The sequence below is a fragment of the Cornus florida genome, unplaced genomic scaffold (genome assembly GCF_030987335.1).
Source record: "Cornus florida cultivar Cherokee Brave unplaced genomic scaffold, ASM3098733v1 CherokeeBrave_3.0.0_Hap2_Chr11, whole genome shotgun sequence".
Classification (NCBI taxonomy): Eukaryota; Viridiplantae; Streptophyta; class Magnoliopsida; order Cornales; family Cornaceae; genus Cornus; species Cornus florida.
Genome location: NW_026775581.1, coordinates 111,634,876 through 111,647,936, shown reverse-complemented (window position 1 = coordinate 111,647,936; position 13,061 = coordinate 111,634,876). Strand labels below are relative to the sequence as shown.

At 36.2% G+C, this 13,061-nt stretch overlaps 2 protein-coding genes across 3 annotated transcripts; one reads left to right on the top strand and one right to left on the bottom strand.

The window, feature by feature from the left end:
* Positions 1-1,798: 1,798 nt before the first annotated feature.
* On the top strand, positions 1,799-3,103 carry LOC132284285 (protein SOB FIVE-LIKE 4-like). Its single transcript, XM_059786377.1, has one exon. It carries the CDS (start codon positions 2,302-2,304, stop codon positions 2,746-2,748), a length of 447 nt encoding a protein of 148 aa, XP_059642360.1. The 5' UTR covers positions 1,799-2,301; the 3' UTR covers positions 2,749-3,103.
* Positions 3,104-8,348: 5,245 nt separating this feature from the next.
* LOC132283609 (pentatricopeptide repeat-containing protein At1g20300, mitochondrial) lies at positions 8,349-13,035 on the bottom strand. Of its 2 annotated transcripts, none has more exons than XM_059785595.1 (2): positions 11,367-13,035; positions 8,349-8,465 (listed from the first exon to the last, which is right to left on the bottom strand). In XM_059785595.1, the coding sequence occupies exon 1, from the start codon at positions 12,985-12,987 to the stop codon at positions 11,398-11,400; it is 1,590 nt and encodes a 529-aa protein (XP_059641578.1). In that variant the 5' UTR covers positions 12,988-13,035; the 3' UTR covers positions 8,349-8,465; positions 11,367-11,397. The 2 variants fall into 2 exon arrangements, with proteins under 2 accessions (XP_059641578.1, XP_059641577.1); XM_059785594.1 differs by lacking the exon at positions 8,349-8,465 and adding an exon at positions 10,139-11,074.
* Positions 13,036-13,061: the final 26 nt, after the last annotated feature.

Here is a 13,061-nt window from a genome sequence, read left to right as displayed (position 1 = left end):
AACCAAAACATTCACTGTCGGCATGAACTGTTTTTTTTACTACCATTAAGCTATTTGATGTACACCAATTTGTGGTGATTCACATGGGATAAAAGGGTAATTTACCTTCAAAAGCTCAATTTGCACAAGGAATGATGGGCTAAAAGAGACCAAATCACCAGCTCAAAAGCACCCTTACTTTAAATAATAAAACGCACATGTGAATGATACGGGGGTGTACTTTTGGAGCTGTAGAACTAGAATGAATGTTGACTTAGGAGCTAAAACAATCAAAAAAAGATATACTTGTTTGGTGGTAACATAGATTATTTGTACACTTTCACCCTATTTGTCAATCAAAGACACTCAAACTTGCTCTAACTTTCTAGGATAGGAATCACATGTTTCCTCTCTCCCCTAAACTTTAGGACTATTTAAAGACTTTAAGGTCAAAATTAGATTTTACTAAATCTACAGTTTTCATTCCTACCATATAATTAATCATACATGGGAAAGTGTAAAAGTACAATATTGTGAAAGGCCACATTTGTTTGACCATTAAGATTCACTAAAGGAAGTTTTTATTTATCCTCACAACTAAAATACTGTGAAACACATTTTTAAATGCACACCCACAGGGTGAAACTGGTGTAACATATCTTTCCAGCTCTGGGGATTTTGTCTCCATTATCAAAGAGAATTTGGGAAGCACATCTACCTCTCTCACATGGAGCCCAAGACAAGAGCAACTCAAGATGTGATCCTCCAAAAAGACAAGCAACAAGAATAATATATGGGCCACACTTTGTCTACTATTAACATATAACAAAACATGGCAAGGAATTAGCAGTGGGGAACAACTAAAATCAAGTTTTCAAAAAAAAAAAAAAACCACCAGAGGCAGGGGTCCCACCCCACTTGGTCATGAACCCTAAGTCCCTTTTGTTCCTTCGCTTCAATCAATGATGGCCCTGTCACAAGAAGACTCAAGAACCTCGACTTCACAAGCGTTAGTAGACGATCTTTTGCAAATCTTATCTGCCTCACATTCATTGTGTATATTTTGTCCGCTTTGCACTCTCTTTATGTTCACGGTTTTTAAAATCTATACTTCTGGGAAGGTGCTAGTAGTAGTTGATGCAAGGCTGGCCTAGAGTAAAAAGTTTGAAAGTCATGTTAGGAAATTAAATTCACTATGTGAATTTACATTGAATTCCTATGAGAAGAAGATAGGATATGCATTCTGAGTGAATCTGTAAAGGTCCTTTCAACCATTAAAACAGATCTTTTCAATTAGTAGAAGTATGCTTTAATGGTAACATGTCTATGACCATTCTTTTCTTTTTCAATATCAGTACTAACTGCTGTAAAAAAAGTAAAAGGACCATATATTAAATAACAACATAATGTTACCAATAAAAATATCAAAGATAGAACTGAAAGAACCTATCTTCTTCCCTAATTACGGAAAAGACACAAGTCTGCTTTATGAGAAGACATAATTACAGTAAATACGTAAGAGCAGAATCCTCACAAATATTCTGATCAATAAACTTATCTCCAATTGGGTTCCCTGCAATCTGAAAAATTTTCACAAGGAAAAAGCTGCTGTTTGATTTAATTTTTTTTTAATCCTTGTATTTAATTGGACAAGACGGAGAATTAAAGTTCCGAAGATAAATGAGGGTTAAAGAAGAGGTCCTTTTCTATCCTATTTAAGAACAAGGGTTGATATATATATATATATATATATATATATATATATGTATATATATATATATATGTATATATTCTCAGAAGCAGATAGACTGCTCATCTGTATTTGCATTCATAGCTACTTTTTATTAATGACAAATCCAGAGAAGTAAAGATGGATTTTATGTTCACTAGTGTAACCCAATCACCAAATGAGCGACCCTGTCCTTTCAAATTCAAGGAACTTGGGGTTTTTATGCCTTTTGTAAGGAAGGCTTCTCTTGCTTTTTGACAGCTTCTAGCTGTCTTCTGGTGATATAAAGTCAGAGAATTAATGGCCCATTTAGTTGTCTAGGTGGTAAAATTTAATCCAGCTCTTAAAATTCAATAAATAAATACTTGGGTTTTTTTTATGTTTCTTTCATAGTATAAAAATGGGTACACCTGTTCTTTGTGTAGAGAGCTGTTTGGGGGTCAGAGAGGGAAAAGGCATAATGGCTGCCCAGGTGTTAAGATTCAGTTCTTTGGTTTTCTTCTATTAAAGAACTCTAGTTCTGTCTTGTAGTTGATTCTTAATTTCTTCTCATCTTTTTCTTCTTTTCTTGCCTGCCTATTGATCAACATAATATGGATTCCTCCAAAATCTTTGGAGTTGCAGAAGAATGTCACAGCAGTGAATCTGGGTGGACAATGTATATTGGCTCCCCCATAGATGGTGATTCAGATGATGGTGATGATCATAGTGATCATGATGATTACGACAAGTACTGCAACAAGAAGTATTATGTTAAGCACGACAACGATAGCGACGACTCCATGGCTTCTGATGCTTCTTCTGGCCCGAGTCGTCGAGAATACTTGTGGGTGAATGGTCACAAGAATCAAGAGGAGGAAAAGGAGGGAGAGAAACATTACTCATGCAAGAAAGGTAAGAATCCAGTGGAGAAGAATAGGAATGGAAAGAGGAAGGGAGAGAAAGAAGAGTCTCCCTTTGCTGCAAAAGGAGCTAATATTACTCCAATTCAAAGTGGTGAAAAGGTAAAGAAAAACAGCTGGTTTGGCAAAAGAAAGTGAGAATCTCATTTCTGTGTTTGTTGTTTTGCAGACTGGTAGCTTGAGCTGAAAATTTTGGCAGTTGTAAAAATGAGCCATATTTTTGACTATGAAACGTCTCAGTTTTCCAGTGTAATAGTAGAATCAAGAAATGTAGAAGTTCCATAATTAGCTAGCACATGCATGTATATATTAATCTTTCGATAAGCTTTTGTTGGGATGTCCTCTTTACAGGTTTTCATGTACTCCAATACCAAGACACACAGCAATCATAAGCTTGCATGCATACACCAATGAGAGATTTAGATTTTTATTTTTATTTTTATTTTTATTTTTTTACCTTGGAAAGAAACTCGCATACCGGCACTATAGCCCTTGTTCTTCTAAGTTTAAAAGATTAAAAATAAGTACATAATTAACCATACCTAAGTTTTTGTCGCAGAATAATCTTAACAACAATATTATGAAGCGGCAACATGACTCCAGTAAGTGATAGATAATATTCCAACTTCTAGACTGAATGCTTATTCCCAACAAAGGGGCAAAAAAGAAGAACAAATGAAGTAAAAATGTGATAAAACCTCAAAGCTGTTTTTTTTTGTGTGTGTGTGTGTGTGAATCTGAAGAATAAATTTATTTTTCTAGAAAGTAACACACAAATACTTTGCTCCTATGAAAAAAAAAATGGATCCTCAACCTTTTACTTTGAGAGAGAGATGAGATAGAACTGTGTAGTCAAGTGGTATGGTAAAAAAAATCATTTCCTGATTATGAGAGGCTCTAAAGGGGAGATAAATGGTGTCTCACCACAATTTCTAATCATGGAAGGCACTAAAGGAAGATAGAGTTCTCACCAAATAAAGAAATTGTTTTGTTTTCATAATTGTTGCATCATTGGATTGGAACATCAGAACATCCAAATTAGAGAACAAATATTTTAAGGATATGCAAGTAAACAAACCAAAAGAAAAGAAGGAAAAAAAAAATGATTAGTTTCGTCACGAACAAAAATCTACACCAAAAGTATATCCTCAAAAATGGATAATTAATGCGAAGAAAAATGGCCACTCATACGCGCCAGCACAGACAAAGCTTCATTCTTGCAGGATGTGTGTGATGCATCACCGTGCATGTGGGATGACAGATATGTAACAACTTTAGACTATTACTATATTTCTGCACAGCCTAATAAACGAACATGAATTCTGAAAAAACAAAGGAGATAAGGGATCAAACATGAATGAATCCTTACAAGAGGCAGGGACCACTTTAGTTTCAGCTTCAAAGGTAATTTCAGCACCCGTGTTTTATCAAATCTCATAGACAACACAATTCAAAGAACTTCCACAACGCATTTCTAGATTAATCAAAGTCAAATCCGAAAATTGAAGTATACTAAATTGTACAAGCCTTATTTAAAAGTCGACTTAATCCTTTGGAAACATCCATTTCACCTAAACTACACCAAAACTAGAGCTACTCACTCTGAGTACCATCACAAAGAGGGAAGGGAAGGGAGTAATTACAGTCATGTAAAATAGGACTCATACATTACGGGATCTGTAAAGAAGAACAGGTGCAGCAGCTACAGGACCTACATCGGTCCCCTAACCAACATGTTTGGACAAAAAAATAGAGGCATGTGATCACTTATTCATATTATTCTTTTTTCTCTTTGGAACCATCATTTTTGGATCTTCATGAGCGGGGGACATAGGTCACATCCCGGATAGGCAACAAGTCATTTTGCAATTGAAAAGGACTGGACTGTGTCATACAAGAATCATCCCAGCATGTTGCAACATAGGCTGGAAACCAGAGTTGTTTGATAATGATAACAGATGGTTTACAATGACACTGGTCATAATTCACCACAACATTACAATGCAAATAAAAACATAAAATAATCGAAACAATTTGCTTTTTTTTTTTTTTGCCATAGTAGCGAATAAAGTTTAAAGAATGAAACAGCAATATGCATCCTGTTATCCACACCTATACTTCAATAGAATTCCTTACAACTTTAACCACAATAACATCAACTTTAAGAGGTATGAATAGGCAATCACTTGAAAAAAGTTAATTTCTGAACTCTTAAAAGTAAGGTCATGACAACCATGATATAAAGCAAATTTAATTAAAAATATTGATAGCACTATGTCAAGGTAATAATACCCAAAATAACAATAGTATCAGTTCTCTCTGCAACAACTAAAAATAATGCATTACAACATGTCAAGTCAGATGAAAGCTTGACCTATGTGTCTTATCTTATGTAAAACAGGAAGTGAGACAAAACAAACCCTTAGCAAATTAGCACCAAAGAATAAGACGAAATCAGCTAACTGTAACTGACCTTTTGTTAAATTCATATTTTTTTTTTTTTTTTTTTTGAAGCTTCAATGAAGCCAAATTCTTTGAAAATTTGTTATCAGTATCTTTATTGGAGCAATCCTTCACTCATACAATCAAATAATCAATGATGTTTGGGAAATTGGGAAAATACCTGTGCTGGTTGGGCTTCATTTGGCCAACGGTGAAGCTCGAATGGATAGAATTAGGTCAAGTTGTATCATATTCTCCACAAAACGGGTGCCTAACCTCCTTGTGAGAGTAATTTTCATTGTACACGGGGTTGAAAAAATATTTTCTGAAAACAAAAGTTTAGATTCAATATTACCAACTCACACTTAGGTTGAGAAAACAAAAGTACTTATGGTTCCTTATCCAAATCAACCTGTTTATTTTATTTTTTATTTTTTTATTTTTTTGGTTGTTGTTGTTGATGGGAATCCTATGTAGTTCTTCTTTAAAAAGTATTATTGGTCCTGCAGACACTGCAGACACAACATATATAATGTAACCGTATTTCATTTTTCAGGTAAAATATAATACTTTTTAAAGAGGAACTTTATAGGATTCTCAATATATATATATATATAAATATATATATATATAGGTTTAGGTCGATCACATCGGATGGAATATAAAATAACTTGCCGAATTGATGGGTAAGTAATTTTCATTAGATTTTAATATTTTTTTTTATTGTAAATATTTTTCAACAACCAAACATGAGAAAGTAAAAAAAATATTTTACATCCAAACAAAAGGAATATGTTTCAAAGAGTGGTAACTCAGGAAATGTAATTAAACAACACTAATAGAGGCATGTGGTAATTCATCTCATCTTTCTTTCTCACTCTCAAGGTTCAATCTGTTATTTCTCAAGTCAGTCATACAAGTAACATATTTGGATGCTGCACTGAACTAACTGGCTCTTCATGTAACTTCCAAAGTTGTTGAGTTGCAAAATAAGTAATTTATGAAGGCATGAACCTATTATGCATAAGACAACACTTGATTCCATAGAAGGATCACAGTAGAAACTGCAAGAATGCAAAACCTTGAGCATCAAGCTAGACAGACTCTGCTCATTTATATAAAATTTATGTACAAATGATCACATATCGACATCAAAAACAAGGTTATACTCGTTCATTTGACATAATTTGGCAACGATAAGGTAAACTGCAATTTTTTTAAGTTCTTCAAACTTCAAAGGAACAACATACAATCAAGGAGAAAAGGAGTAAAGCACCAAAATGGGAAGCTAGAAGTTTGTATCCTTAGCTGTCGAGCAGTATATAGGACAGTACCAAACTTTAGAAAAGCTAATAAAACATCAAAACAAAGAAAGCGAACTCCATCTGCAGGCAAAAAGCTTTGTTACACCTTAAGCAAGCAATGAAATATATGTTGATGAACTTCAACGTGAAGAAATAATTCAGAAATCAAACTTGGACCGATGCTTACACCTTGTAAATGTTACCTCTGCGTAATTGATTCTTCAGCACCATAAGACCGTCAATAGGCTCGACAAAGTTTCAAGAAGCGGAACATAGCTAAGAGTGTCTTTAAAATTTTAGTTGTTTGGCAATGTTGTAACACTCCGTAACAATAGCATCCTGAGGGTCAATCAGTCATCTCTTAAGTATGAACCCTACAATGTATAAATCAACTTTTCTTCGTTGAAAGATCAATCAATGAAGATTTGTCAAGACCATCCAATCTGAAAATCAATGTGATCTTTCTCCAACCTGAGATACAACTAGCATAAGTAGACAACCCAGAACAAGAGTTGCAATAAACCAGATAGCAGAATGCATTGCATTTCATTTGCAAGTACTCTTTTATTTCCATTTAACCTCGAACAATATCATAAACATCCCATCTCCTTTATAGTCACTACACAGTAAAAAAACTATACTGATTATTATCCACAACTCTTTTATATCCATCTATCTCCCCTTCGGCAATTTCGTGACAAAACCCTAAGACACATTGTAACCTACCCAGCAGGAAAAGTAAAATTGCAATTTGCCCAAAGTGCCTGGACTGTCCGACAAAAGTGAAACTGCCTGCTTCACTCTACTATACTTGCAGGAAAAAAAAAAAAAACAACCAAACTGGAATGTCTTCAAAAGAAGGTTCATCACAATGTAGGTGAGTCTTCAAAGATCAACTCTGCAATCTACACATTCACTCAACAAAACTACCTGAGAAAGTTTACTAAAGAGAAATAAAAACATATACCAAAAATATTCCATGCCTCCCCCTCAATTAAGCACACTCTACTCTTCCCCTTTTTGGAACAAATTGACAAAGTCTAACTTAGACAGGAAATAACAGAGAATAAGACACGAGAGATAGGGAGCATAAAATAGCATCACAATCAGATAAGAAGCATTAATATTAAATTAAAATATGACATATATCCAAAAAATAGTTAACTAAACGTGCTAACGGTGAGAACAAAATAGACAGAGAATATGCACGCACACACCATAGCAGCAAAAAAGTAGCAAGAATATCCAAAAATAATCATGAATACAGTCATCTGAAAAATAAAGTCTACGACCCTAAACGCATCACTCAAAATTCAATGCAGAGCAGCAATCTCATCACCACCACCATGACCATCACCAGCATCATCAATTCATCATCCTCATCACTTCCGGCAGCAGTAACCTCTGGAATATAAAGAACATCTGATGGTGCAATGCGCTGTCCCTGTAATTCATCACACCTCTGTTTGAAGTAACAACAAACCATATTGGCATGTCCGCATGTGAATGGCTCATTGGTATCTGGAAGCAAATCATCATCTACAAGCGAAGCAGGAACCTCTGGAATATGAGGATCACCTGCTGGTGCACTGTGCTGTTCCGCTAATTCATCAAACCTCTGTTTCATGTACCTCACAAAAAATAATGAAATGTCTGCATGTGACTGGCTCATCGGTATTGGGAAGCAAATCATCATCTACAAGAGCAGCAGGAACCTCTGGAATATAAGGATCATCTACTGGTGCACAGAATCTGCACTGTCCCATTGATTCATCAAAGGCCTGTTTGATGTGCCTCACAAGTATATTGAGAGTGGCACATCGGTACTGGGAAACAAAACAAAGCCAATGCCTTTCTTTTCCTAGCATTCTTCTTGCAAGTGTTGCATACCTCAGAATTGTGAAGGTGACCAGGGACAGATTGAATGGAACCATTCTCTGTCACAGTCCGGGGAATTTGGCTAGCTTGAGGATTGGCATGAGTACTCAGTCCAAGTTCAGTGGTAGCACGGTTAGAAGGCATTGTTGCTTCAGAAATTCAAGGAAAAAGCTTGAAGAGTTGGTTTGGGCTTTTTACCGAGCACCTTGAGTGAACTGATTCAGGCTTCACCTATAAAACCAACTTTTAATCCGTGTAACCCCAAAAACAGGCACGAATCAATCAAACATAATCACAGAGTTCAAAAATAAACACAACAACAACACAAACCACCAACAAAATTTGAGCTCAACTCCAAGATCAACCAGGAAATCTCAAAGCTGAAGCCCTTACACCTCAATGTACTCATAACCATTCAATCTTAGCTAAAGAGTGCAAAACAAAGACTATATGATTGAAAGGATGAAACGGAATCGGATTACCTCAATAAAGATGCCCAATATGAAGTAAGAATATGGAGTGGAATTCGGTGCTTGGACTTGGAGGACTCTCAGAAGTGCACTATAGAGACTAGGAATGAGTGCTCTTGTGCGCGCATGAGATTTTGAAACACACTTATGGACAACGGATGCCAAAGCAAATGGACAACAATGGACAAAAAATAATTAAAAAAAAGCTACAAAAATTCCTAATAAAAACTACGTAATTTTTTGGATTTTAGAATTTTTTTTTTTTTTAATTTTATTTTTGAATAACGAGAAAAATGAACAACATTAACTATGAGAGCGCGATTATGTTATATGCATATATGATGAGGTCCATAATTTTTTAAAAATATTTAATGTATTCCAAAAACATAAAATTTTAGGACTCCACGTATTACGCAACAAAATCTATTCTTAAACATACAATCACAATATGAATTTCAATTTGTAATATTAATGAAAATTCAAATTTTTTTAACAAGTTTATGAGTGCGTATGCAATCCAACACCAACAAAATTTAAAAATTTGCCTAATAAGCTCATCCTGTGATAATGTTGGATTGGTTTATCAGTGGGATAGTACTTCAGAGTCTCATAACAGCGGTTATGTGGATTCTAATTTTGCAAGTGACTTGGATAGGCGAGTGTTATTATGTCTTCACGAGAGATTTTGGGTAAATAAGAAAAAGTCTGTGACGCTATAAACCTTATAGAGTGTTATTGTGAGTGAATAATAATTCATTTTTCTTCTTGTTCTTGTACTCTGTTAATTTCATAGTGAAATTGCTGATGGTTATCGCCCACGAAATTAGGCATTCTTTTAAGCCGAACCATGTAAATTGCTTGTGTCCTTGTTTTTTGATTGTTTGTTTATTTTTCATACATTTTTTATTTGTCGTCAAACATTTCTGATTGATCTTGGATATTTTCCAAATAGTTTGAAGGTTCTAAACCAATTACCGCAATTTAATCCTAGTCTATTTGGTATGGAAACATAATTTGTGATATTTCATTGTATATGTATAATGGGATAATTCCTAAAAAATGGAATTATAGAGTCCTTACGCCAAAATGATGGAGTGAACGGCACCTCTTTCCAAAATGGAGTTTTTATCAAAGTATGACTAAGACAAGAAAATTTATTGTATATTATTCTTTTATTCCCAAACCAACCGCCGCCACAACTCTCTATATCTCTTCCTCCTCTATCTCTCCGTCATTGCTCTCTCCCCTTTGTTTTCCCTTATGCAATTCTCTCTCTTCTCTCCACCATGGTCTCCTGCCACCACTGCTAAAGACCATAAATATATAAAACATATTTACGCATAAGTAATAAATATGATTGTTGTTGCCTTCCTCGAAGACCCAATTGTATCTACATATTTACAATACTAGTAAAGAGCACATGCAAAATCCACATGATTAAAAATATTTGATAAATTATGAAAAAATTATTTGATCAGAGGTTGATGCAACAAGTTACTTCTACAATATGGAGTTACTCTCAGCACATTGGAGGGTTTTACATTGTTCCTGGAGATTGGGATAGTATTATTGGCTGGTGTGCTCTCTTATGATAGACACTGCTCCTTCTACATACACAAGTTGCTCCTCTCAAGCACTGTTTACTTATTTGCCAAGAGAGAAACACTGGAGCCTTCAGAAACCAAAGCTCTCCTCCTTCCAAGAGAATCTCCAACATTAGAGAGACTATCAGGCTCAGACTTGCCTAAGGCACCAAGTGCAATTCAAAGATCCTCAGTTGGCCAGCAGAGTAGCTACAGATTTAAAACTGTTTGACATGTTCTAAATTTCTTCTTCTGGTCTATTCCCACAGTCGAGCTCTATTTTTTTTTTTTTTTTTTGGATCAGTCTGTGATCTATTTTGATGTCCTCAGGGCTTGATGTATAGCTGGTGCAGTTTCTGGTTTTCGGAACTGATTGGGTGCCTTTTTGTTGGGCTTTATTTCCTTGGAATCTCCTTGTTTCTTTTCTTTCATCTTCTTTTTCTTCTCTCTCTCTCAGCCACAATGAATCATGAGAACAATATGTGTTACCCTAATATACTTCTAAATCACATCAATGCTCCACATATATATATATATATATAGCCAGATCAATCTCAGGAACATGGTCATCATTCCTGATAACAATGGCCCATGCTGACAGTGGCTCCAGTATCCTATCTAGTGCTAGTATTGAAACTGTGCTCAAGAGAAGGATGTTCAGCAATCGTTCCACATTTAGAGTAACTATAAAAACTAATAATTCCCTCTCAAACAACATGAGACACACCATTATAAAAGATAGCTCATCATCATCCTTGCATTTATCCCATATGGATGGTGTCAGCACCTATTTATCAATATAAAATAAGGACATTAACATATAGAAACTTTGAATGAAGGCAATATAACACAAGGACTTGCAGATGCTCAAGTGTAGAGAAAATTAAGATTGACTCCAATTACAACAATTTAAATTACTCAATTAGATGAACATATTCCAAAACAGGCTTGCAGGAAGCACAACACATTGAATTTCTGAAATACAATGGCAGGAGTCTAGCATAAGTGTACTCATAACACAGAAGTTTCCCATGAATTAAGTTAACATTATAATGATGAAACACACAATGAAATACTACCTAATCCAGCTCGTACAGGCAGTGTATGCTCCTACAAAGGGCGAGTGACAAATCCCCGATCCACCATCTTTTCTACTAATTCTTCATGCTTCTTTATCTGCCCGGCCTTCCTCAGTTGCTGCAGAACCATCTCATAAACTGACTGACTTGGTTTCAAACACTTCTCCTCAATCATCTCCCTAAAGAACTTGTAGGCATTATTCCAGTGCCCCATCCCGCAGAACATTAAAATTAAAATCCGATAAGTATTCACATTAGGTTCAATTTCCTGATCATCCATTTCTTTCTTAAGCTTGAGAACCATGTCAGGGGATTTCGAATCATTAAACATCTGCATCAATATATTGTAAGTGACCGTGTTGGGCTCACATTTCAACTCCTTCATCTTGGCATACAACCCGTGAGCAGCATTCACGTCTCGAGACTTTAAAATGCACCTAAAGATTGGGTTAAAAGTAGACGCATTCGGAGCACAACCTTTCCTAACCATTGTATTAAGCACCTTCACTGCTTCATCACGGTTCTCATCCCTGCAATGACTCTCTATGAGAAAGTTATAGGTGATGGTATCGGCAGGGCACGAAAGCCTCTTCATCTGGTTATACACTTGAAGGACCTTCTCAGTTCGAGCAGCCTTCACATGTACACGCATTAGATTATTGAAAGTAACAGAATTGGGTTGACATCCCCGATCGATCATCTCTGCAAAAACATCATGGGCACGAGTAATCTGTCTACATCTACACAATGCATCAATTATAATACTGTAGGTATACACATTGGGTTCAATCCCAGCTAGCTTCATTTCCCCAAACACCCTCTCAGCTTCTGAAATGTTGCCAGCTCGACACCAACCGTGAACTAAGCTAGTGTACACAATCACATCGGGTTCGAATTTGTCTTTCAAGTTATCGAAGAAAGATTGAGCTTCACAAGCCCTTCGTTTCTTGCAAAGAATACCAATCACGATGGAGAACGCAATCCGGTCGGGCTTGCAACCGAAATCCTCCATTCGATTGAAGGCATGAACAGCCTCGGCCGCCAATCCAGCCCGAACATACCGACGAATGAGAATCGAGAATGTGTCGATTGGAATTTCTATATTTCGTGCTTTCATGGAACCAATCAATGTCCAAGCTACGTCGAACTGTCGTACCTTTCCGGCGAGGTCGATCATGTCGTTGTAGGGTTGGGGGGAGTGTGGGAAATTGGGGTGGGTGGTAGCCCAATTGAAGAAAGCTAGGGTTTGGGGGAAGGGGATACCGTGCCGGACACCACCACATTTGTCGATGACGCGGCGCAGGATGGCAGTGGAGACGGATTCGACGGTGGCGATTTGGGCAAAGTCGAAAGGGAGAGCAGGGAAGATGGTGGATTTAGAGTTAGGGTTAGGGTTTTTGCTGTGGTGCTCTTTGATTAGGGCGTGAAACTTCTCTGCAAGTAGGGTTTCTGCTGGAGAGAGTTCGATGTTGGGGTTCTGTATTTTGTTCTCGTCTACGATGTGATCATCTTCTAAATTTGAAGAAGAAGAAGAACAATAGGACTTGAAGTTGAAGGTAGGTGTAGAGCGAAGAAAAGGTAGTGAAGCGCATAAGCGAACCCTAGATTTGATAATGGCCATTGGAAAATGAAGACTGAAGAAACTGAGAAGTGAAGAAAAAAGTTGAGTTCATGTGTATTTACAATACTATATTA